The sequence below is a fragment of the Entelurus aequoreus genome, linkage group LG07, assembly GCF_033978785.1.
Source record: "Entelurus aequoreus isolate RoL-2023_Sb linkage group LG07, RoL_Eaeq_v1.1, whole genome shotgun sequence".
Taxonomy (NCBI): Eukaryota; Metazoa; Chordata; class Actinopteri; order Syngnathiformes; family Syngnathidae; genus Entelurus; species Entelurus aequoreus.
Window position 1 is genome coordinate 49070930 of NC_084737.1, and position 27628 is coordinate 49098557.

General features: G+C 40.0%; 1 protein-coding gene across 2 annotated transcripts; it reads right to left on the reverse strand.

Annotated features, from left to right (window-relative positions):
* Nucleotides 1–27531, reverse strand: b4galt3 (UDP-Gal:betaGlcNAc beta 1,4- galactosyltransferase, polypeptide 3). Of its 2 annotated transcripts, none has more exons than XM_062053806.1 (7): nucleotides 27403–27531; nucleotides 10707–11217; nucleotides 10391–10626; nucleotides 9994–10184; nucleotides 8490–8612; nucleotides 1672–1776; nucleotides 1–1591 (listed from the first exon to the last, which is right to left on the reverse strand). In XM_062053806.1, exons 2-7 carry the CDS (start codon nucleotides 11053–11055, stop codon nucleotides 1162–1164), a joined length of 1434 nt encoding a protein of 477 aa, XP_061909790.1. In that variant the 5' UTR covers nucleotides 11056–11217; nucleotides 27403–27531; the 3' UTR covers nucleotides 1–1161. The 2 variants fall into 2 exon arrangements, with proteins under 2 accessions (XP_061909790.1, XP_061909788.1); XM_062053804.1 differs by lacking the exon at nucleotides 27403–27531 and adding an exon at nucleotides 27260–27343.
* Nucleotides 27532–27628: the final 97 nt, after the last annotated feature.

A 27628-nucleotide genomic window follows, 5' to 3' on the forward strand; every position in this document is an offset into this window, starting at 1 on the left:
GTCCAATATTTTCTTGGTCAGATGCTCGTTGATATACACCGCAGTTCCTTACCTTATGTTCTATGTGTTGTTATAAGATTCCCCTCACTTCTGTAAAAATGCACTTCATTGAAATAAAGTTTAAAAAACAACTTTGGTCTATTAAGTTTGCACGTGTTTTAATACATAAGCAAACCTCTAGTTAGTCAGGCCCTTGATCACCAGCAGGAATACATCCAGCAAGCTAACATTCAATTCATTCAAACACAAATACATCCCCTTCTGCAAAGATACATTCAAAATGGCTGTGTTATAAAATAAATAACATATCTGTCCACTGAGTAAAGTGGTTACATTATCTTTCTAAATGGGTTGTTTACTTCTCGTCACGACGAATGAATGAAGACAAAAAGACGTTTATTCATACATAAGAGGCTTCTGGATAAGAATATATTGAGATGCCTTTTGTGAATATGCTTTAAATCTATACACAGTGCTTTATTATCACTATAGCAACATTCTGACTCTAGATATTAGGTATGGGCGGTAGTAATGAGCCTTAGATATTATCTGGCATACCCCCGAAAGTCAATAACACCACAGGTAATATAAAGAAGCATTGCTCTGCCTATGTAACGGGAGTATACTCAATAACACATACTGCATCATGCTGAGTGTATGATTATTTGACAGACATTCAGATAGATGTTATATTACCTCACTAGTAATGATTAATAAAGTTCTGTTCCCCTATGGTTTGATTGTCTAGAAACTAAAATTGAAAAAGAGGCACCAGACTAAACCAAAAAGTAGTAAACAAATAAAAACATTTCTCTATATAAATATAATCTCTAGTGACCTTAATGCACACCGATATAAAAACAGAAATTCTGGAACAAATTGTTCAAGTCAACACCTCCCTGCTTTCTAACAGTTGCCACAAGGCAGGAGAAGTCAAAGGAATCTCATGTTGGTACCAGTTTATAAAAGCGCTTTAAAAGAGACAAGGCACTAGTTTCTTCCAGAGTATGCTGCACAATGCAGTCATTCTCTTAATTTTCCCAACCTACTTTCTGAAAGCATCCTGAAAACCACTTGGATCCCTATCAATGCCTGGAAAACTGCAAAGCTGAGATAACTTGCCTTTACCACTAAGTCCACCATCTTTGAATCTCTTTAGTGCTACATGTGAGGTGTATGCACATTTGTTTTCTCTTGTGTCGTTTCATTAGCTGCCTTTGTCCGAATAGGTACTGTCTTCACGCCTTCGAGTCTGCTCACAGAGACATTTACCACCACGGACTCTTTGCTCACTAATGTTTTTGTCTCCTGATTGTCCTTGAGTCTGGTCTTGGAGGCGCTACTTTTTACCACTACGGACTCTTTGCTCGCTACTGTTTCTATCTCCTGGTTGTCCTTGGCTACGGTCTTGGAGGCACTACCTTTTTGCACAGAGTTGGTATTTTCCCCCCGATGTTGATGAGAGTCTTCTCCAATGTTGACAGTGAGGTTTGTGTAGAGTGGCTCCAGCTCTTTGGAAAGGAGCTCATAAGTCAAAGAATTGAGGCCGTCGGAGCGCCAGTTAAGTCTGGTCCTTTTTAGAAGGTCAAATCTAAAATGGTAAATGCAGTTTACGTTTAAAGACTGGTCAGGTTTTATGGTTCAGGGGCAAGTTGCGCGTGCAAATTGTACCTGTGTGGGTTTTGCTCATTGCCTCGGTCTCCTCTGTGCTTGATCATTTTGTAATGGCCGATGGCCACTGGGGGGCGCACAATCTTCATGCCAGACAGACGCACTCTGTATGAACAGTCAAGAAAAAAGAGCAGCACGTTATTGGAAAACCAATCAAAGAGAACAACAACAAACATATAAAGGGGCTACAAATGCTATGGTACCAATATCACAATATGCACTGTACTCTCATAAAAACTCCCCATCTCTACTAAGTCTACCCCAGGGCAGGTGTGGCTACAAATGTAGCTTACCACCACCAGGTGTGAGTGTGGAGTGAATGAATGATGAGTTCTCACTTCTCTGTGAAGCGCTTTGAGACCAGAAAAGCGCTATATAAATCTAATCCATTATTATTATTAAGTCTCTCATTTCGGATTAGTGGACATCCTGTTTTGGATGAAGTTTCCTTTCCACTGTCAAATATGCTTTCTCGTGTGGCAATCTGCTGATTTATGTTTATCAAGCATGGCTCCATATTTCAAAAAATGTAACTCATCGGTCAGTCACGCGCAAAACTGCATGCAAATGATTGAAGTGATGCCCAGGGTTTTGGACTATGGAGCAGGACTGACAATGTCAGCTTTAAAAGTTATCATCACAAACATTTAATGCACGCATGTCTTGTTACTTAGTAGAGCAGGGGTGGGCAATTAATTTTTACCGGGGGCCGCATAAGCAACCCGAGCACTGCTGGAGGGACATAAAGACAATATGTCAATTAAATTTTGCTCAATATTATTTTTTATATACCGTAAGATAAATAATATAATAATAATTATAATAATAATAATTAATAATAAAAATAATGATTTCATTTAACCTAACTTAACTTTATACAAAAGCAGATTGCTTTTGATGGTTTTATTTTTAACACTGTCTTACACAACACTTCCTGATGTATAATACAATGCAAAAATGTCCATTTCTGCACAGGGTTAATTTCTGTCACTTTATCCTGCATTATCCAACATTTTTCCCCGTCAGATTTGGACAACCATCTGTTGTTAAAAATAGTTTTTAATCATATTTATTTTATATTGTTTTTTATATTGGTTTTATATGTAATTATTCTTTGTTTTTATTCAGTCATTGGTGGAGCTAAGGATAATATTTGAATATTGTTTTTAATATTGTTGTGCAGCACTTTTGAAACATTTTGTTGTTTAAATGTGCTATATAAATAAAGTGGATTGGATTGGATTGTCACACCTGCCAGCTTGTCCCATTTCAGTCCTAACATGTCCAAACACGCATTTACCTATGTGAACAAGTCATTACCTGTGGTTGTCTCTTTAATTGACTGCATGGCTGCCAGCTCCTCTGTGATTTGAAAGTCTGTAGTTATCTCACGTAAGAAGATGAGCAGCTGGGCGGTGTCACGTACATTTCAGCTCTCATCCAAAGCCAGCGAAAAACAGCCCATGTCTCCGGCCATATCAGCGCAACAGAGTCCAATAAGCACTCCTTAATAAACTCTCCGTCAGAAAACGCCTTACTTTTTCTGGCGATTTTGTGAGAAATGACAAAACTTGTCCTGACGGCTGCATCTCTGGGGGTGTGAAATTTGGCAAAAAGTCCTTGCAGTTTGCAGTTTTACCATCAACGCATCAGCCTCCCTTGCGCGCGCTTCATCAGACCGATTCCGGTATTTTTCCTTGTGCTTCGTCGTGTAGTGGCGATTCAAATTATATTCTTTAAACACAGCAACCTGTGTACCACAAATTAAGCACACGGCTTTACCTTTAATTTCTGTAAAGAAATACTTGGCGGTCCATGTCTTGTTGGAAACACGCCATTCGTCATTAACTTTTCTCTTTTTAGCGTCTCATCACTTGTCGCTGTGCACCTTCACTCACAGGTTACACCCGGACATACGCCCATAAATAACACTTTTCAAAATAAAAGCAGCACAGTTGTATTGCGCACACGACATAGATGTTTTTTAAACTTTATTTTGTAATTTGTGATTGCCGCTGTTCACATTCACTCACAATCACACACGCGCATACGTCCACACGGGAGTAATACAAATAACGCTTTTCAAAACAAAAGCAGCACAGTTGTATTGCACACTCGACATAGATACTTTTTTAAATTTATTTTGTAATTTATGATTGGCCTCACGCGGGCCGGACAGGGACGCACAAAGGGCCAGATGTGGCCTGCGGGCCGCAGAATGCCCAGGTCTGTAGTAGAGTGTCGCTGCAAAAGCAAGTCACAATATTTAAAATAAATATATTATTGCAATGTTGGATATGGACAGTGTTCTGAAATTTGACTTATAAAAACTTGTTACTTTACCAAAAAAGTAATTGAATTACTTTACCAAAAAAGTAATTGAATTACTAACGGAATTACATTACTTAATAAATGGAATTAATTACTAGGGAAATTAAATTATACATTTTGTCACGGCGCGGACTCGAACCCGCTTTTCTCCAGCAGCTGAGTCTTCCAATTCCTCCTCTGGCTGCGTGCCCAGACAAGCCCCTGCTTGCGCTGGGCGCAGCACGCCCACGCAGCAACAAAGCTGCAAACAATTGCGAATCAGCACACCTGGACCTGACGAGAGGGAGCGGCATAAAAGCCAGCGGACCCAAAAGACCTTTGCCAGAACGTAGCCAATCTTTCACAGTAAGCATCACGTCTGGCACCACTCCCTCGTTCCTTGCTCGCCGATACGCGAACTGTATCGCACTGACGCCTCCTCTGTGCCCTGTGAGCAACGTTCCCTCTAAGGTGCGCGCCTGCGCAATTGCGCAGTGCTCAAGCGTCCTCCGCGCACACCGTGCGCCGCACAGCCAATATATGCCGCGCACCAAATCAAACCCATCTGAATTCTAAACAAAATAAACACATTTATTCTGTGTAATTTTGAAATGCAACTTTGAGTGACAGTGACAACAAGCGGCCCTAACGGTGTTCGTCAACAACATGCATTGCGCCGCTTCCTAATAAACACAGTTTGGCGCGCAGGCGTCAGTGCGATACAGTTCATGAGCGGTCACGTGACCAGAACAGCTCATGAGCGGTCACGTGACCAAAACAGCTCGTGTTCGGTCACGTGACTTTCTAAAAGCGATACGCGCACCGACACAGGGTATCGCTCTATGAGCTCGACACATGCGCTGATGCATCGGTGTTGCCGGACCCATCACTAGTGTCTTCCACAGTGTCTTCCCTGCTGCCTGTGATCGTGTCCTGCCTCACAACCTCCACCTGGATCTCTGCTTGCTTCCCTCGACCCTTGACCTCTGCTTGGACTCGGAAATCGTTGCCTCTCTCCAGCCCCGGACTGCTTGCCTCCCTGCTGACTACCTCTTCGCCTTGCCTCTTGGATTCCACGAAAGATTCAAACAACACGCACCAACAACAACCCCTGGTAAAACTTACATTGTTCATTCTACACATCGTCCGCACTCATTCACTTGTGGTAGCATACACACCCCACACACTCATCAAGGTTTTCAATAAACCTAGTAAACCGCAGTCCTGCCTTGGTGTCGCCTCCTTCCCTTTGCCCGGTACACAACACATTTCTTAAAAAAACAGACTTTAATTACCTGGCAAATGCATTTGAGAGATGCTTCATATAATACCACAGTGTGCAGAGTCCGTGCTTTTAAAAGGCGGGGCCTGTAATGTCTTCAAGGGTTTCAACGGAGCTATGTTTTTTAGCTGTAACAATTAGCAGCGCACTTTGACGCCAGCTCTTTTGAATATTTTCACCGGATTGTGTTACCTCTGATTAATAAATAGATCGAATGTGCTTCGATGGCTGTCATGTCTTCTTGTCAACAAACGGGGTATATTTTGGATGGCAAGTTCTGTCACTTCAATCATTGATTTGTTGTTCAATGTTCCCATAGTGTACGTGTGCGTATGTTGTTGTCTGTTGTGTCACAGTGGGATGGTACCTCTTCCTATTTGATATCAAGTTCCTTCTAGTGCGGTGCTGCTTGTTGCTTTCACTAGTAAAAAGATATTTCCTGCAATGAACTTGCTGCACTTATGACGCTGTCTTGTTGTTGACATAAAACCACATCGAAAGTAGCGTCCCACGTCACATGAAGCTACGGCTAACGACATTGTAACGGACCTAAAAGTAATAATTAGATTACTCGTTACTAGTAAAAGTCATCGCCGTTATGTAATATCCAATGTTACAAACATTGGATATGGATACTTGTGTTAAACAATGCCAAAGCGTCTGAACATCAGGTTCATGCATTTAGCATGAGCTTGCGTCAAGTTCCTTCAGGCTATGAGGAAATACAAAAACAAGGTAGGATAAAGTAATTAAATGTATTTCTATATTATTTAATTTAATTCAATAATAAAGTATTATTTATAATAACACCGACATGTGACGTGCAGTGACATAAATGCTGCAAAATGCAGCTGCATTTTATTCAGGTGTAAATTGATCAGAGTGTGTGTACCTAATGTTGTGAGTGGGTAAATCTTTATACAATGTTTATTTTCGACCGTGTTTGAAAAAAAAAAAATAGTGACGACGAATTCAAGATATTCAGATACTGGCAGGACGGTAGAGCTCGTGTTTGTGCCCCACAGCCTGGGTTCGATTCCAGAGCTTGGGGTCTTTCTGTGTGGAGTTTGCATGTTCCTCGCGTGACTGCCTGGGTTTTCTCTGCTTTCCTCCCACCTCCAAAGACGTGCACTTGTTGATAGGTACACATATTTGCCCCCCGCTACTCCAAGAGGGACAAGCAGTAGAAAATGGATGGTTGGATGGATGGATAAATTCTGATTATTTTGGAGAAGGAGGGGCATGGTTTCATTTACATTCTGGAAAACCGCCTCCAGAAACAACAGACCCAAAAAACGGGTTATAAAAGTGACTGTGGACCAAAATTTACACCAAAGCATTTCCAATACATATTAACACACAAGGAAGTGTGTTAAATGTACCGTAATTTCCGGACTATAAGCCGCTACTTTTTCCCCTCGTTCTGGTCCCTGCGGCTTATACAACGGTGCGGCTTATTTACGGCCTGTTCTTCTCCGACACCGACGAAGAGGATTTCGGTGGTTTTAGTACGCAGGAGGAAGACGATGACACAATGATTAAAGACTGACTTTTCATATACCGGTAGGCTGGTTATTTTGATAACGTACAGGCGAGCACTTTGTATTACTTTGCACCGTTGTATTATTTGTACTCTGCACGAATGCTGTTCGCCATGTCAAAGATGTGAAAGTTTGATTGAATGATTGAAAGATTTATTATTAATAAATGGGACGCTTTGCGTTCCCAAACAGTCATCTCTGTCCCGACAATCCCCTCCGTGGTAGCAGGAACCCCTATATACTACGGTAATTACACATCAAAACCCTGCGGCTTATAGTCTGGTGCGGCTTATATATGGAGCAATCTGTATTTTCCCCTAAATTTAGCTGGTGCGGCTTATAGTCAGGTGCGGTTTATAGTCCGGAAATTACGGTACATTGAAATCGTCATCGGTCCTCTTAAAGGCAGTTTATTTTTTCGGTAGCTTTTGGTGTGAATTGTGGGGTTTTTTCACAACCTCCCAACTTGGTAGTTTAAAACGGTTCTTTGTCAGGGATCATTTGTGTCGTTATGCAGATAATGTCCACTTCTGCTCTCTACTGAGTGCCTTGAGTTTTATAACGTGACCTTGGGCTGGCTGACTCTTGGCTGCACTCGCCTGCCCACCAGGAGAGATGTGACATTTGCGAACGAATGGAGTCTTTTGAAAGTCTCGTTTAAGGTAACGATGAGAATTGATTCGCAGTTGCCAGCCATTCATTTGGGAGCCGTTGTTTACGCACACCGATACAATGTCACCCGACTGGCAACTAGACTAGAAAATGAGTTGAAGTCAAAGGAAACGTAACAGCATTTGGATTCACTTTTTTTATTAATCTTATTTGTATTTGTTTATTTATTCATTTATTTATTTATACATTTGTTGTATTCACTTTTCTAGTAATTGTTTTGAAGTAGTTCAATCATGAAGGGTAGTTCTACTTTGTATTCACATTTTTATCATGTCCTAGTTTTTATTCTATTTTTTTTCATACTTTTTGTTGGCATTTTATTCTTAGTTATTATTTTTGTATTTTTTCGGTATTGTCATAATGTTCTTGTTTTTTTAGGAAGGAAAAATTCAAAATAGTGATGTTACTGTCAAAGCATGGTGACATGATGCAATCTTTATGGAATGTTTACATTGAAAACATGACAAAAATACAATTATAACCAATATTTCAGAATAATTCCCACCAACACAGTAATATTTGTATAAATGTAAATTATTCTGATCTACAGCTTATCTTATAACTGCTTCCAGTGTGTGTGTCCTTGGTAAAAAAAATTAAAAAAAACAGAACTATAACAACTTAACCAGTCATTTGAACGGCTCTTTGAAAGGAACAGCTCCTAAAGATCCAGCTCACTTTAAATAGCCATAAATCCCATCTCTACTCACCACTTCATGTTTGGATGTGATGCATTCAGTGTGGAAGGCACAGAGAGCAGGGCGAGGGAAAAAAAATGATGCAACATTCAGCTCAGCCCATGCATACATACTTACTGAGCCCACTCCAAAAGACACATGGCAATACCAGAGCAATAGGAGGTGATGTGATGATGAGAGAAGAATAAGAGTGACAAAAAAATCATGCAGTAGTGAAAGTACAAACAGAAACATATGATGAATAAAAATATGAATGAATCAATAAATGTGTGAACAAATGAATATGATTCAAATGAGCTCATTCAAAGTTGTTACCTTGCAGCGATATCATCGTCCTCTCCCCCCCAACCCCAGTACTGGTTAGGGAAGCCATTCATTTTCATATACTGGTCTGGGGTCACTGCAGACACCCCACCAAAATATTGTGGGTAGGGAAGCCTAGAAAGGTCACATTGTCAACATATGTTAATTATAACATATCAAGACAGTATCACACATACATAAACAATTCTGTTTTTATTGTGAGTTCAAAAAAGGTATATGTTGCCGTTGAACCCGGTAATTAAACCTATGTGGTACATTTTTTTAAGTGCATAATTAAGTTCTACTGTACTACTATTTAGTTAGTGTAACCCTAACTTACTTATTAAACTTAACGCCAAGCAAATGTAAATAGCACAGTCATCTTGGTGGAAAATAGTTAACTATTTGACAAGATATTAGGGTTGTCTCCAACTAAAGATTGTCATAGTTTAATCTGATTTGTTAGATTTTGCCCATAGTTTAATCTATGGCGCTGTTTTTTAAGACAAATAAACAGAGTTTGATGACCGTAGTGTATTCTGAGTGCGACAAGACATCAAAGTTGACTAAATAGAAGACGTAAAAGTCGCAACAAATTTTCTGTATCTGAACATTTTTGCAAGTGTAACGGAGGCCAGTCAACCTCAAGAATAGTTCTGGCGACCCGAGAGATTGCCTTTGCTTTTAGCTCAGTAAAAAACAGCCGAGAGTGAGAGAGAGAGTACACAATCGCTACATAAAGCTGAGCTGTCTGTAATTATAAGCTATGAGTACCAATCATTGCATTCCACCGTCAAAATTGGGCGGCCGCAGTTTTTACCCAGATAAGCTTGTCCGTTAAGGTGGCTGTGCTGAAGGATCATTACCTTTACCAGCAAAAAGCGCTACAACTCCGCGTGAGGCGGCGTGGGTACTCGATTTCCGGTGAATGACACAGAGGGCTTTGTGTCTGACTGTGACGCGTCCCGACGAGCCTGATCCCCCATGTAGAAACACCTTACAAACACTATAGGCAAAATATTATTGTGGGCATGCAAATAGTCTTTATAGAAAGAGAAGTGGGAGGCTCAAACACACGGCCAGCTGTTTTAAACATCTGATGTCATACCAGCCGTCAGCGACTGGAAGCAGTGACCGCTTTCTAGTGACAGCCAAAATTGTAAGCAGATAGAATGATCTTGTACTCTCTGAAAACTATTTGTCTGCACACAAGAGTCTTTTACTAACTATGAACGCAATCGTCCATCCTCCAATACAACCTGCTGTACGTGGGGGCTTCAGCATGTTCCTTAACTCCCTCCCACGGAGAGAGAAGGAGGGTTACATGTCAGATGATTGGTGAGAAGAGGGGTTGATAGTCGAATTAGACTCCTCTGAATCGAATTGTAGAATAATTGACTATTTAAAGACTCTTCTTACTGAATACGCTGCTTAACTTTTTGTTTCCAACTAAAGAAGTTCAGTGTGAAGAAAAAGTCGCGCACACACACATGCACACACACTAGTGGGTCACGACCTGTATCTGAACTTGTCCATGGCCACAGACAGGTGTGTGGGAAACTGCTTGTGGCAGGTGTAGGTGTTGTGGTCGTTCTCGGGCAGCAGGTCAACATCATGGAGGAAGATACAGCTCCAGTCTTCATCTCGGAGGGCTTCCCTCACCCCGACATTCAGCAGCTTGGCTCGGTTGAAAGTGCTGTTCCCCCACTGCAATGTACAAAGTATTTTCAAAAAGAGGAAGAAAGTAAACATACTCAATGAGTAACAAGTGGACTCAAGTAGTCTTGGGAATTCTGTAGCTTTAGAACCACCAGACCCGTTACTACAACCCTTTAACATGTTTACACCAGAGCATCATTTTATTGAAGTCTGTAAATGATGTGTTAATAAACTGCTGTGATGAACCTCCAGACCTGCTGCACTATGTAGATGCTGTAGTGGATCTGTTGCCTTTGCAAAAAAGGATGAAGGTGGTAGAGGAGGGCACGGAGGTGAGTCTGCCGGTTCCGGTATGGTACCACAATGGCAGTGTGGTGTCGAGGTTCACAGTCGGGTGGACCGTAGCGTCCGCCTGGCAGCACTAATGGGTTCTTCTGTCTGATCTCCTCTAGCGTCAGAGGCGAGGAAAAATGTACGGAGACAGGCCCGACTGTTGGAAGAGAAGAGGTCTTAGTAATATTTTCATCCAGTTGAACCTTCACACCGAAATTCCTATATTCATTCCCTCACCCAGCAGAGGAGAGATAACTTGACAATCTGGTAGCGGCGGTCCCGTTGCAGGGGGTCCAGTGCCAGAGTTCAGAGGCTGGGGAGGTGGTGCTCTCAGATAACTGAGGTTGGTGTAGACGTCGTGGGGACGTGAGTAATCAAACTCAGACTCTGTGGTGTGAACTAGCACGGATACCAAGCCTTTGAAGCCCCCGAGGGAGAAGTAGAGCACAAAGGCAAACTGGAAGCCCACCAGCAAAGCCAATGTGCACGGTGAGTCCAGAGAGCGCCCCCAACATGCCATAATAAATAAATTCAAATGGCGAGAAAGTGAGCGTCCGAACAGGGGAAACGGGATGGGAGCAGTCATGGGGTGGAGCAAGATGGAGGGGGTGGCAGGAAATTAACAAGAATAGGAAGAAGAAGGGAGGGAGGGGCAGCACAAGGTGAAAACTCAGGTGAGCACAAGGTAGATGATCATCATCAGGAACAGTTGGTCGTCATGGTGAAACTCAGTCTGCACTGCCATCACCTGTGATCACAGCAAAGACAAAGAAGACATTGACAAGACACGTTCAATAAACACACTCAGCAAAGATTAGCCAAATATTAATGTGGATACATTGTCAAGTTATTTTGTAATTTTTGAATTGGGTTTATTATGATAAACCATACTTTTATTATAATTATTTTAAGTATAGATTATTTTTATGTCTATGAGGCAAAAGATTAGGGACACTTAAGGAAGCAGGTCTGCACCTGGGTTTTAACGTAATCAAAGAACCCAAAAAAACAAAGCAAATCAAAACACAGAATATCAATAAACAAAGCCGGATCTCGAAAAATGACAGAACGAAAGGGATAAAAACGATAAAAACAAGGACTGGACATTATTCAGGCTGATATATTATTATGATTATTATGATATATTATTCAGGCTGGATAATCCCTGCACACATAGCAATTCTCTTAGAATAAAACACAACTCACATAATGTTTTTTCTTTTGTGACCGTGTCAGAGGCAGTCACACATTGTACTGAGGTGGCTAACTATGATGCGTTCAGTTTATCGCAGCATCAAGCAAACAATCTGCAAATTCCCATCGTATCAATTCCTAGATTTGGTCGAAACTATTTAAAGTGCACTACGCATAATAAACGCAACATTATTAATATTGCTACTTCGGATAATTTCAACAAACAATCCTCAAAACAGCCCACTACCTATAATATGGGCTTTTTAAACATAAGATCATTATCTTCCAAAACGTTATTAGTTAATGAGGTCATTGGAGACAACAAACTTGACGTCGTTGGTCTCGCCGAGACCTGGCTCAAACCAGACAATTTTTTTGCGCTAAATGAGGCATCTCCTCCTAACTATACCAATGCACATGTTGCCCGTCCTCTTAAAAGGGGAGGGGGTGTCGCACTAATATACAATGAAAACTTTAATTTTACACCTAACCTAAATAATAAATATAACTCGTTTGAGCTCACTTTGAGGTTTGTCACACCGCTACCTCTCGACCTGGCTGTTATCTACCGCCCCCCTGGGCCCTATTCAGACTTCATCAGTGAATTCTCAGAGTTTGTTGTTGATCTAGTGACGCACGCCGACAATATAATCATAATGGGGGACTTTAATATCCATATGAATACCCCATCGGACCCTCCATGCGTGGCGTTCCAGACTATAATTGATAGCTGTGGTCTTACACAAATAATAAATGAACCCACGCATCGCAACGGTAATACGATAGATCTAGTGCTTGTCAGGGGTGTCACCACCTCTAAAGTTACGATACTCCCGTACACTAAAGTAATGTCCGATCATTACCTTATAAAATTCGAAGTTCTGACTCATTGTCAACAAACTAATAATAATAATAATAACTACTATAGCAGCCGCAACATTAATGCTGCCACAACGACGACTCTTACTGACCTACTGCCTTCGGTAATGGCACCATTCCCAAATTATGTGGGCTCTATTGATAACCTCACTAACAAATTTAACGACGCCCTGCGCAACACCATAGATAGTGTAGCACCGCTAAAGCTAAAAAGGGCCCCTAAAAGGCGTACCCCATGGTTTACAGAAGAAACTAAAGCACAGAAATTATCATGTAGAAAGCTGGAACGCAAATGGCGTGCGACTAAACTTAAAGTTTTCCATCAAGCATTGAGTGATAGTTTAATAACTTATAAACGCATGCTTACCTCAGCTAAAGCTAAATATTACTCAAATCTCATCCACCTCAACAAAAATGATCCTACATTTTTGTTTAGTACAGTAGCATCGCTAACCCAACAAGGGACTCCTCCAAGTAGCTCCACCCACTCAGCAGATGACTTTATGAATTTCTTTAATAAGAAAATTGAAGTCATTAGAAAAGAGATTAAAGACAATGCATCTCAGCTACAACTGGGTTCTATTAACACAGATACGATTGTATATACGACGGACACTGCCCTCCAAAATAGTTTCTCTCTCTTTGATGAAATAACATTGGAGGAATTGTTAAAATGTGTAAATGGGACAAAACAAACAACATGTTTACTTGACCCAATTCCTGGGAAACTTATCAAGGAGCTTTTTGTATTATTAGGTCCATCAGTGTTAAATATTATAAACTTATCACTTTCCTCTGGCACTGTTCCCCTAGCATTCAAAAAAGCGGTTATTCATCCTCTCCTCAAAAGACCTAACCTCGATCCTGATCTCTTGGTAAACTACCGGCCGGTGTCCCACCTTCCGTTTATCTCGAAAATCCTCGAAAAAATTGTTGCACAGCAGCTAAATGAACACTTAGTGTCTAACAATCTCTGTAAACATTTTCAATCTGGTTTCAGGGCAAATCACTCTACGGAGACAGCCCTCGCAAAAATGACTAAAGATCTATTGCTAACGATGGATTCTGATGCGTCATCTATGTTGCTGCTTCTTGATCTTAGCGCCGCTTTCGATACTGTTGATCATAATATTTTATTAGAGCGTATCAAAACGCGTATTGGGATGTCAGACTTAGCCTTGTCTTGGTTTAACTCTTATCTTACTGACAGGATGCAGTGCGTCTCCCATAACAATGTGACCTCGGACTATGTTAAGGTAACGTGCGGAGTTCCCCAGGGTTCGGTTCTTGGCCCTGCACTCTTTAGTATTTACATGCTGCCGCTAGGTGACATCATACGCAAATACGGTGTTAGCTTTCACTGTTATGCTGATGACACTCAACTCTACATGCCCCTAAAGCTGACCAACACGCCGGATTGTAGTCACCTGGAGGCGTGTCTTAATGAAATTAAACAATGGATGTCCGCTAACTTTTTGCAACTCAACGCTAAGAAAACGGAAATGCTGATTATCGGTCCTGCTCAACACCGACATCTATTTAATAATACCACCTTAACATTTGACAACCAAACAATTAAACAAGGCGACTCAGTAAAGAATCTGGGTATTATATTCGACCCAACTCTCTCGTTTGAGTCACACATTAAGAGTGTTACTAAAACGGCCTTCTTTCATCTCCATAATATCGCTAAAATGTGTTCCATTTTGTCCACAAGCGATGCTGAGATCATTATCCATGCGTTCGTTACATCTCGTCTCGATTACTGTAACGTTTTATTTTCGGGTCTCCCTATGTCTAGCATTAAAAGATTACAGTTGGTACAAAATGCGGCTGCTAGACTTTTGACAAAAACAAGAAAGTTTGATCATATTACGCCTATACTGGCTCACTTGCACTGGCTTCCTGTGCACCTAAGATGCGACTTTAAGGTTTTACTACTTACGTATAAAATACTACACGGTCAAGCTCCTGCCTATCTTGCCGATTGTATTGTACCATATGTCCCGGCAAGAAATCTGCGTTAAAAGAACTCCGGCTTATTAGTGATTCCCAGAGCCCAAAAAAAGTATGCGGGCTGTAGAGCGTTTTCTATTCGGGCTCCAATACTATGGAATGCCCTCCCGGTAAAAGTTAGAGATGCTACCTCAGTAGAAGCATTTAAGTCTCATCTTAGAACTCATTTGTATACTCTAGCCTTTAAATAGACTCCCTTTTTAGACCAGTTGATCTGCCGTTTCTTTTCTTTTCTTTTCTACTCTGCTCCCAACCCGGGGTGGACCGCTAGCCTGTGCATCGGATGGGGACATCTCTACGCTGCTGACCCATCTCCGCTCGGGATGGTTCCTGCTGGCCCCACTATGGACTGGACTCTCGCTGATGTGTTGGACTTTCACAATATTATGTCAGACCCACTCGACATCCATTGCTTTCGGTCTCCCCTGGAGGGGAGGGGGGCTACCCACATATGCGGTCCTCTCCAAGGTTTCTCATAGTCATTCACATCGACGTCCCACTTGGGTGAGTTTTTCCTTGCCCGTATGTGGGCTCTGTACCGAGGATGTCGTTGTGGCTTGTGCAGCTCTTTGAGACACTTGTGATTTAGGGCTATATAAATAAACATTGATTGATTGATTGATTTATTGATTATTCAGGGCCTTTTTGTTGGAAGATTCAAAAGAGTGGACTGGAGGACTGGAGTTTAAAGTAGTCTGGCTTATCTTCGAAAATATTATGTTTAATAATTGTATTGTTATCCTTATTCAACTGTATACATCACCATCTTGTGGTTAATCATATACATTGCTGCTTCTACATAATGACATTCATGAGCTGCATTTCCCAGTGTCGACAGGACTCCGGCAACCCCAGAATAGGACGCTACCACCACCATGCTTTGACTGTAGAACATTTTAATCAATTTACATAAAACTTTCAATGAAAGCTTAAAACAGTTTGGCAAGAATTGAATAGCAACAACAGGAGTCCTGCCATGAAAAGATTTGATAAAAAGAGGTTCTGAGGGACAAGCGGTAGAAAATTGATGGATGGATGGGTTCCGCCAAGAACATAGGTTAAACATGTCCTGAGTCTATGGTAGTACATTGTGTATAAGTTATGGTCAAGAAGGTCAGAAGTCGCCAATTTCTGTTATCCAACCCTGCACAAAAATTGTCGTCATCGGCACTGCCGCTTTCTCGGCGAACCTTCACTTCCCATGTTTCTTTATCCTGGGTTGTGGAGAAAGTGATGCCAATGCTTCCCGCAGTGTTTGCGAGTGGAGCAGCCACATGCTGCCAAACAGGGCAATAAAACTCTCCAATTAAAATACATGTCCAATGAGGAAGTGCAGTGCACGCATAGCGCCAGCTCTGGCCAGCTCAATGTTGGTAGCCAACATGGCGCCCTAAAATCATGTGAGGGCTTTTGACCAATCATTTAGGAGATGGTCTGAAAACTGAGTTGTCCATACTCTCTGTGCACAGCTCTGGGCTGTCTTCCCTCGATCTGAGTTTTCAAAAGGTGCTGGCACACCAAATGTAAATAATAAATGGGTTATACTTGTATAGCGCTTTTCTACCTTCAAGGTACTCAAAGCGCTTTGACAGTATTTCCACATTCACCCATTCACACACACATTCACACACTGATGGCGGGAGCTGCCATGCAAGGCGCTAAGCAGCAGCCATCAGGAGCAAGGGTGAAGTGTCTTTCCCAAGGACACAACGGACGTGACTAGGATGGTAGAAGGTGGGGATTGAACCCCAGTAACCAGCAACACTCCGATTGCTGGCACAGCCACTCTACCAACTTCGCCACGCCGTCATGTAGTTGTTACCTTCCTTGGCACAAACAAAAAATACAACATTTTCCACCACTCCTTCATTAGTTTGTTTCAACTTTTTGTAGGTATGTGGCAAGGGCATAGAAAGAGCTTATTTATTTTCAATGAAGATCCTGATAAAGGTGCACAAAAAAATCAAAGATTTAATATTAACCCGTCACTCTTTCCGTCACTGTTGAGCAGAGGTGTGGACTCGAGTCACATGACTTGGACTCGAGTCAGACTCGAGTCATGAATTTGATGACTTTAGACTCGACTTGACAAAATGTAAAGAGACTTGCAACTCGACTTAGACTTTAACATCAATGACTTGTGACTTCACTTGGACTTGAGGCTTTTGACTTGACATGACTTGCTACTTTCCCCAAAACCCAAAGATTAAAAAGTTATTTGGGAGCGCTCCGTATCTTTCATTTTCTACGTCTGTGTCTATAAGCGTGTGTGCTGCTTGTCAGCTGGTGTGCTGTCAGTACAATAGCCAATCAAATTAGATCTACGTTGTTTTCATCCCACAGCTCTCATCCAATCAAATTGCAGGACAACCACCGAACATGAGTTGTAAAACAACGCGGCAGTGAGAAACAATAATGCCAAAGTTGGTTTCGTTCGGGTATAAAAACTACGACTTGGTCAACAAAAAACGAATTGCCGTATGCAAATCACGCAGTTCGAATATTACAGACGGAGACGCAACAACTTCCAACTTCGTTCGACATTTGAAGTTCCACAAAGAAGGGTAAGTTTTGAATGTAAGTTTATTGGCTAAGTAACATGACTTTTATTTGCTGTGTAGTTAAATCAGTGAGGCTGTAAACTCACTGCTAACGTTATAACCATAGACATCTTATAAGGGTACGCAGCATTGAGCGCTACTGCCTACTGGCGCAGACGAGACGCGGGGCCGCCATCTTGGAGTGGTGATCCGCTCCACTCAGTGCAATTCATTTGGCAGGAGCAATGAACTGTCAGCGAATTTAATTCATCTTACCTCACTGAATACCACTGATTTTCACGCGCTTTTTTTGTCAAACATGTAGCTATGATAACGGACACATACTTTGGCGTTTTTATTATTCATAGTTTGCTTAACAGTAATATAATATTCTTATATGCTATAAATGGCCAGACGTCCGAGATCAAAACTGGGAATATAATCCCACAGAAGGGGGAAAAAAACGGTCAGCTATTTTTAAATTGAAGAAACAATATGATTAGGTTATATATACATGCGTATATCCTACATAAACAATGTATGAATACATTAGATATCTATATATCTTAGGGACCTATAGACTGCAGCAGCAGAGAGTTTATTCTGTCTTGACACTTTGTATTGATATTTTCTATAACATTCTTCCCTTAAATGATAATGTTTACAGTGATTGTTTTATATGTATTTTTTATGTATGTCGCTTTGAATAAAAGCGTCTGCCAAATACTTAAACATAAACATATATAAACACCTGAAAGTCTTTATATCAGCTAAAACCACCAATCTGTTTCACTGGATTCAGAATAAAACCAAATGCTGTCTTACCCAACAATGTTAGTATTTGAATATTGTTACTTGAAGACTTATTCCTGGTTACAATTATACTGTTAAGAAAGTATTGTCTTATATTTTGCCTAAAATGAGAATGCATCATAATCAGTGGCGGCTGGTGAATTTTGTTTTAGGTGGGGCTGAAAGTTTGTAAACCAAACCCCTGTAGGGGGGTCATCTCCCCCGGAAGATTTCTTTGTGATTTTCACATACAAATATTGAAGATCTTTGCTCCTTCTCAACTCTGTGGTTATATTATTTTCATAAAATACAACCAATAGTATGTTAATGTTTGTTTTTGCAAATGTGTTTATTCTGTAAAGGAGTGAGTTAAATGTTTAAAATTGTTTAAACTATTAAAATGACTGGTTAATAGTGCTATTATGAATTGCAATGTCAGCACTATTTTTTTCCCTGCAATTTCAAATGCACTTGTTTTAATAAATAAATACAGCGTTTTAAAAGCATACACAATCTGTGTAAAAATATTAGTCTGTGGTTAAAAGGACTTGAAAAGACTCGAAACTCAAAATGCAGGACTTGGGACTTGACTTGAGACTTTCTAGTCTTGACTTTGGACTTGACTCGGGACTTGCCTGTCTTGACTCGGGACTTGACTCGAGACTTGAGGGCAAAGACTTGAGACTTACTTGTGACTTGCAAAGCAATGACTTGGTCCCACCTCTGCTGTTGAGTATATCAATGTGATACAATCTGTATATTCATAACGCAGAAACTGGTAATATTTTGTCTGTTTGCCCTTGGTGAATGCCTGCACTCTTTTGAGGGCTATTTAAAGTACATTATGGAATAAAGAAATACGACATCTTTCTCACTATAGTCGAGCTAAAATCGTTCCAGAAATCACCATTAATGCTTTTTCTGGATTTGTTCACTGCAAACTTTCTCATTGACTTCCTGTCAATGAGAAAGGACGCAAAAGAGAAAGGCTCCGCTCTTGCTACCGGAGTTTTTTGTTAAATCTGAAGATTTTGACCACTGATTTGCGATCACAGCCACAGGAGAGTACCCTGGCATCTTCAATCTGATTTTGGTCAGTTGAGAGGCACTGATACGCTGAAAGAAGGCGAGTTGGGAGAGCCGTTAGACTCAAGCCAAAGGCGCCTTGCCGCAGTTCAAAGCGGTTGCCTAGCAACCAAAAGCTACGGCGAGTTTACAGCTGTTTTAAAGTGATCCCGACGTCGCAGAGTGATATAAGTTGACAGGCTGACACCTCAAATTCATCTCTTAACGGCGCAAGATATGAAATTGTTGGAAAAAACAAGTTAAAGTGCCGCAAGTCGCTAAAGAAGCAACTGCCGTTAAGACACAAGCAAGAGACATTGACGTCAGTGACTGCCGCGATGCGAAAAGGTAAAGGAAAGATTGAAATCCCGAAACCTTCGGGGTCAGCTGTTACAGAACACAACTGGGAACAAGATTTGAGGTTGGACACAGGACATGATGGGAATCAAGAAGTGATACTACAAATACTTGAAGAAATGAAAGAAGAAATGAAAGAAATTTAAAAAGAAATGAAAGAAATGAAAGAAATGAAAGAAGAAATTAAAGAAATGAAAAAAGAAATGAAAGAAATGAAAGAAGAAATTAAAGAAATGAAAAAAGAAATGAAAGAAATGAAAGAAGAAATGAAAGAATTGAAAGAATATCTGAAAAAAGTAACAACAGAACACCAACAAGATGTGAAAAGTCTGCAGGAAAATATAGAAAATCTGCAATCTCAGAACAACAGAAGAAATAATGAAGCCACTGAAATGGGCAAACGAATGAAGACCCTTCAAGAAGACAACAACATGTTGAGGAATATCATAGATGAAATGGATCAGGACAAACGAATGAATGATATCATTGTGACTGGGCACCGAATTAAACCAAGATCCTATGCGAAAGCTGTGAATAATGAAGGTGAACCAGATGAAATGGATATGATCTCAGCAGAACAGCAAGTGGTCAACTTTCTGCAATCAAAGGAAATTGAAATTGACATTAATACCATCGAAACATGCATCCCACTGAACGGAAGAAACAACAACGCCACTCCAGTCGTGCTCGTGAAACTCGTAAACAGAAAATCTAAAATGGCATTGCTGAGACAGGGAAAGAAGCTGGAGGGAACAAATGTGTACATGAATGAGCATCTCACAAAACGTAATGCTGGAATCGCCAAGAAAGCATGCGACTTGAGAAGGCAGGGAAAATCCAGGGAACTTGGAGCACCAACTGTAAAATCTACATCAAGCTGAATGGAGGTCCAGAAGCAAGAGTAATTGTTGTCCATGACATCAAGGACCTGGACAATTTTTAAAGTTTACACAGCTACCAAAACAACGATGATAATGGACTTTGACAGAAAACAAATACCCAAATTCAGCATCGACACTACTATGTTCCAAGGGACGACTAAACAAGAGGACCTACATTCAGGATTGCATCCACCTACACTTATTGAGATTATTGAAACAACATCAAAGATTGTTGAACAAGAAAATATGGAACTAAAAAATTTCTGCAACAAAGATTACAAAAACCAGGATTTGGAAAATGATATAGATACAGATACAAATTTTTTCTCCCACATCAGTAATAATTGTTTTTATTATACAGATGATCAATATAATAGCAACATTACATGCGATAACAAATTGTCAATTATTCATTTTAATAGCAGAAGCTTGTATGCAAACTACAACAACATTAAGAACTTTTTGGAACACATCAACGAACCATTCAAAGTGATTGCTGTCACAGAAACATGGATTGATGATAAAAAAGGAATAGATTTTGATCTGGAGGGATATGAACTAAACTACATCAACAGAACCAACAAAAATGGAGGAGGAGTAGCTGTGTACGTGATGAAGAACCTGAACTACAAAGTGGTAAAAAACATGTCATTTGCTATAGATAATATCTTAGAATGTATAACCATTGAAATATGTCAGGAAAAAAGCAAAAACATTTTCATCAGTTGTATATATAGATCACCTAAGTCAAGTATAGAAACATTTGAAGAATGGATCAAGGCTACTTACATGGATAATGGTCAAAGAATAATGTTCTTATGTGGTGACTTTAATATTGACTTATTGAACCCTAACAAGCAAAAGTATATTGATGACTTCATTGATACAATGTACAGCATCAGTTTATATCCAAAAATCACAAAGCCAAGTGGAATCACAGCACACTGTGCCACGCTTATTGATAATATTTTTACCAATGAGTTTGACAATAACACTACAAGTGGTCTACTTATAACCGACGTTAGTGATCATCTGCCAGTTTTTACAATATATGATGGACACTACAAGAAGAACATGGAAGACAAAAGGACATTTCGAAGACTATGCACAGAGAAGAGGATGACTGCTTTCAAAATTGAGCTACAAAAGCAAGATTGGGACAATGTGTACAATGAAAAAGAGGTTGATGAAGCATATGAACATTTCTTAAACAAGTTCATAATACTTTATGACAAACATTGTCCATGGATACAACTTAGTAATAAACAGAGAAAGAATAATCAACCATGGATGACAAAAGGATTAAAAAATGCTTGTAAGAAGAAGAATACACTATATAGAGAATTTATAACACAAAGAACTATAGAGGCAGAAATTAAGTACAAAAAGTATAAAAACAAGTTAACAGACATACTACGATCATGTAGAAAAGAATATTACAGTGAATTATTGGACAGGAACAAAAATAATATGAGAGCAACATGGGGCATCCTCAATAGCATTATTAAAAATGGCACAAAGAGGGACTACCCTCAATACTTTTTAGACGGAAATAAAAACAATGACAACATAAAGGAAGTAGTTGAAAGCTTCAATAATTATTTTGTAAATATTGGACCAAAATTGGAAGAAAGGATTCCAGACCCAGTTCCAATTGAGGACTATAATGATACCATAGAGCAAAATCCCAACTCCATGTTCCTCAGTAATGTGACACAGGAGGAAATAGTTACAATCGTGAACAAATGTAAATCTAAGACTTCAACTGATTGTAATGGAATTGATATGGAAACGATAAAAAAGGTTATAGAAGAGATCTCAGGACCATTAATGTATATTAGTAATCTATCATTTCAAACAGGTACATTCCCAAACAAAATGAAAATAGCTAAAGTTGCACCAATTTATAAGACTGGAGACAAACATCAATTTACAAATTATAGACCTGTTTCTTTACTTCCACAATTTTCTAAAATCATTGAAAAACTGTTTAATAACAGATTAGAGAGTTTCATAAATAAAAATAGAATACTCGAAGAGAACCAATATGTATACAGAGCTAATGTCTCAACTTCAATGGCTTCAATTGAAATTACAGAAGAAATTACCAATGCAATAGACAGTAAAAAATGTGCAGCAGCAGTTTTTATGGATCTAACTAAAGCATTTGACACAATTAATCACAATATTTTAATCAAAAAACTAGAACGATATGGCATCAGAGGGTTAGTCTTAAACTGGATAAGAAGTTATCTAACGAACAGGAAACAATACGTGAAGCTAGGCGAACACACGTCTACAACGCTAAATATATCCTGTGGTGTACCTCAGGGATCAATATTAGGACCTAAATTATTCAATCTCTATATAAATTACATTTGTAAAGTTACAAAAGATTTAAAGTTAGTATTATTTGCGGATGATACAACAGCGTTTTGTTCAGGAGAGAACACACAGGAGATAATACAAATAATAACAGAAGAAATTAACAAATTAAAAAGATGGTTTGACAAAAACAGACTATCGTTGAATCTTAGTAAAACTAAAATAATGCTATTTGGTAATAGTAGAAGAGAAAGTCAAACACAAATACAAATAGACGGAATAGAAATTGAAAGAGTAAATGAAACCAAATTTCTAGGTATAATGATTGATGATAAATTGAACTGGAAATCTCACGTAAAAAATATACAACATAAAGTAGCAAGAAACACGTCAATAATGAATAAAGCAAAACATGTTCTAGACAAAAAATCACTTCATATTCTCTACTGCTCACTAGTGTTACCATATCTGAGCTACTGTGTAGAAATATGGGGAAATAATTACAAAAGTGCACTTCATTCATTAACGGTGTTACAAAAAAGATCAGTTAGAATAATACATAATGTTGGATATAGAGAACATACAAATCCTTTATTTATTGAATCAAAAATACTGAAATTCCACGACATAGTGAATTTGCAAACAGCTAAAATTATGCACAAAGCAAACCCACTACTACCCTGTTACCCAAGAATATACAACAATTCTTCTCAACAAAAGAGGAGAAATGTAATCTTAGAGAAAAATGTAATTTAAAACATTTGTACGCACGTACAACACTTAAGACCTTCAGTATATCAATATGTGGAATTAAATTATGGAATGGATTAAGCAAAGCAATCAAACAATGTACTAATATGATCCACTTCAAGAAACTCTTCAAACTTAAAGTGTTTACAAAGTACAAAGAAGAAGAACCATGACAAACATTCTCAATTTATTTCATCCATCCATTCATTCATTCTTAAAGTAATCTTACTTATCTCATCATATTAAATATGACTTTCTTCACCAATTATTATTATTAAATTCTTACTATTATTTATTTATTTTTATTGTGATTACCTATGGAGTTTATTGTGAATAAATTGAGAACAGGAAGTGAATAAAAAAGTTTCAGCAATTGTTATGTAAATAAAAGGGGTAGGATTAAATAAGCTCTGCTTCTTCCTACTCCTTTTCGAACATGTTGAAAAGAGAAACTGGAAATTGTGATGTATCTTGTTGTATGCTTGCATGTTCGAAATAAACTCAAACTCTAACTCTAACTCTAACTATTTTCCTCTTGCGAAGAATGTATTTCTAGAAATGTCCCTAGTTTTAAAAGCTTCCTTATTATTAGTCTTTGGATTTACATCATAATCTTAAATTTAGCATAAACAATTATATTTTGTCTATTCTAGTTCAAAAATGTTAAAATTAAGAAAATAACTATTGAAATAGGATATTTTGATTTTCCCCACATAGAAAATCTTGTTTAAAGATTCTGCAACATCCCGAGGATGCTTAATTTAAGAATTCCAAGTTGAATAATGCTTCCATCCATCCATCCATTTTCTACCGCTTGTCCCTTTCGGGGTCCCGGAGGGTGCTGGAGCCTATCTCAGCTGCATTCAGGCGGTCGGCGGGGTACACCCTGGACAAGTCGCCACCTCATCGCAGGGCCAACACAGATAGACAGACAACATTCACACACTAGGGCCAATTTAGTGTTGCCAATCAACCTATCCCCAGGTGCATGTCTTTGGAGGTGGGAGGAAGCCGGAGTACCCGGAGGGAACCCACGCAGTCACGGGGAGAACATGCAAACCCCACACAGAAAGATCCCAAGCCCGGGATTGAACTCAGGACCTTTGTATTGTGAGTCACATGCACTAACCCCTGTACCACCGTGCTGCCTTGACTTTACACCATAAACAATTATATTTTGTCTATTCTAGTTCAAAAATGGCCCGGGAACGCCTCGGGATCCTCCGGCAGGAGCTGGACAAAGTGGCTGGGGAGAGGGAAATCTGGGGGTCCCTGCTTAGGCTGCTGCCCCCGTGACCCGACCTCGGATAAGCGGAACAAGATGGATGGATGGATGGATGGACAGTTTAAAAATGTTAAAATTAAGAAAATAACTACAATAATAATCGAAATGGGATAGTCCCCTACATAGAAAATCTTGTTTAAAGATTCTGTAACATCCGTAGGATGCTTAATTTTAAGAATTCCAAGTTGAATAATACTTGTTTTAGGAATAAAATATGTGTTTACAGTATACCTTAAAGGTCCGGCTAGTTTGTAGGTTCAAGGTTCAAAGTTCAAGGTTTTATTCGTCACATGCAGAGTACACCGAAGTGAAATGCTTTTTTCCATGCTCTTCAGATATTGCGTACAGTGGGATCCAAACACTAGTTGCAGAATCTAATACAAAAATACAAAAATTTGAATAGCTCTGATGTACATTAATTACAAGACAGTAAGATGCACAATAAGTCACAGTAGTTATGGTAGAAGTATCAGTACAAGTAGAAGTACAGTAGTCAAATACAGTACCAGTGCAATATCAAATAGTATAACAGTATATACAGTATATACGGTATAGGAAGCAACAAATATTAAGGTGTCTACAGTTCTTTGGCAGTTGAGTAGTGACAGTAGTATGAACAAAGGTAATGGAACAGTATGACTTCTTTATACTCTTGTTTTTACATTATTTACAGTCATTGAATGAAGAGTATTTACAGTGGTAAGTAAGTGATTCTTGTGCGTGCGGTTTTGTGCAATTGTGATCTAGAGATACAAATCCTAATTTAAGATGTGTTATCAGGTAAAATGAACTACTGCATTCACTAGATTTTAGTATTTCTATCCAAAAATCGAGTCTTTTTTAATTTTAATTTTGTCAGTTTTGTCTGCAGTGTTTAATAAATGCATGTTATGAATGTATACAGTAAATGTCAGATAATGATATGACTATTATAGGTTTTACACATGTATCTTAAAGGCCTACTGAAATGAATTTGTTTTATTTAAACGGGGATAGCAGATCCATTCTATGTGTCATACTTGATCATTTCCCGATATTGCCATATTTTTGCTGAAAGGAATTAGTAGAGAACAACAACGATAAAGTTTGCAACTTTTGGTCGCTGATAAAAAAAAGCCTTGCCTGTACCGGAAGTAGCGTGACGTCACAGGAGGAAGGACTCCTCACATGTTCCTATTGTTTACAATGCAGCGAGAGAGATTCGGACCGAGAAAGCGACGATTACCCCATTAATTTGAGCGAGGATGAAAGATTCTTGGATGAGGAAAGTGAGAGTGATGGACTAGAGAGGCATTGCAGGACGTATCTTTTTTCGCTCTGACCGTAACTTAGGTACAAGGGTTCATTGGATTCCACACTTTCTCCTTTTTCTATTGTGGATCACAGATTTGTATTTTAAACCACCTCGGATACTATATCCTCTTGAAAATGAGAGTCGAGAACGCAAAATGGACATTCACAATGACTTTTACCTCCACGACAATACATCGGCGAAGCTCTTTAGCTACTGAGCTAACGTGATAGCATCGGGCTCAATTGCAGATGGAAACAAAATATATAAACCCCTGACTGGAAGGATAGACAGAAAATCAACAATACTATTAAACCATGGACATGTAAATACACGGTTAATAATTTCCAGCTTGGTGAAGCTTAACAATGCTGTTGCTAACGACGCCATTGAAGCTAACTTAGCTACGGGACGGCGGCGGCGGCGGGCGTTGTAGCTTTCGACGACACCCCGGCCGCCATCAGTCGGCAAGAAACATATATTTTCCCAAAGTTGCGTACGTGACATGCACATAGCGACACGCACGTACGGGCAAGCGATCAAACGTTTGGAAGCCAAAGCTGTACTCACGGTAGCGCGTCTGCTATCCACCTCAAAGTCCTCCTGGTTGTGTTGCCGTAGTCCGTCGCTAATACACCGATCGCACCTACAGCTTTCTTCTTTGCAGTCTCCATTGTTCATTACACAAATTGCAAAAGATTCATCAACACAGATGTCCAGAATACTGTGGAATTTTGGGATGAAAACAGAGCTTTTTTGTATTGGATTCAATGGGTCCGAATACTTCCATATCAACCATTGACACGCGCATACGTCATCATATCTAGACGTTTTCAACCGGAAGTGTGGCGGGAAATTTAAAATTGCACTTTATAAGTTAACCCGGCCGTATTGGCATGTTGCAATGTTAAGATTTCATCACTGATATATAAACTATCAGACTGCGTGGTCGGTAGTAGTGGGTTTCAGTAGGCCTTTAACCTAATTAAACCTTCTGTGTGACAGGAAGTGTTCTCTCCTCTTACTCCTGTCATCTTTATGCACTCTGCAAATAATGAAGCTGGCACTGTAGCTACAACAGTCTGCTACACACTTATAATGAAGCATGGCCATGACACCTAAAAGGATGTGTTGTTGTTTTTTTAAGTGTATTTAAAATCAACTATTTTTAGAGGTGGCATTTCCATGGGGGGTATTTAAGGCGAGAAGAGTCGCTGCTGGCAGATCAAATTAATCCAACGTCAAGTTCTGCGTGTATAATTGTCACATATCAGCCTGCACGAGCGCCGTGACGACGTCCACGCTGGAGTGACATGCAGCGTGCAGAGTGGGATGTTTATGATGTAGCTGCTGGTCTGAGAGCAGCGTGTAATTCTGCAGCGTTTCCAAGCTGCGCTGCACCGGCCTATACTCACCAGCTCCTCGCTGCGACATTTGCAATCCTGCCCGGGGCTTCCGCTCACAATCCACGGGCCGATTCCCCCCCCACCATCACCCCCACCCAAAAAAAAAAGGCGATGGAGCAAAAAGAAGCAATTAGGCTGCAGAGGCTACTCACTCCTCCTCGTCTCCCCCTCCCCCCGATCGCTCATCTGGGGTGAAATCGGCACTGCTTCAACCGCTGCTCTCACACGCAATGATAGCATGACAGCACAGCGCGTCCGTGCTGGCATCGCCGAGTACGCTCGTACTGCGTCCTGGGCTGCGTGACTGCGTCCATGGGCGGAGGAGGGAGGGGGAGCCGGGGGGAGGTGCGCGCCCCCCCCCCCCCCCACACACACACA

Bases quoted from the DNA above. Each gene is read 5' to 3' on its own strand.
- b4galt3 (XM_062053806.1), bottom strand. From the start codon at position 11,055: ATGACTGCTCCCATCCCGTTTCCCCTGTTCGGACGCTCACTTTCTCGC. The intron at 10,185-10,390 runs GTCTGGAGGTTC...TGTACATTGCAG, and splicing joins GCATCTACATAGTGCAGCAG to TGGGGGAACAGCACTTTCAA. The intron at 1,777-8,489 runs GTAACAACTTTG...CTGTTCATACAG, and splicing joins GACGATGATATCGCTGCAAG to AGTGCGTCTGTCTGGCATGA.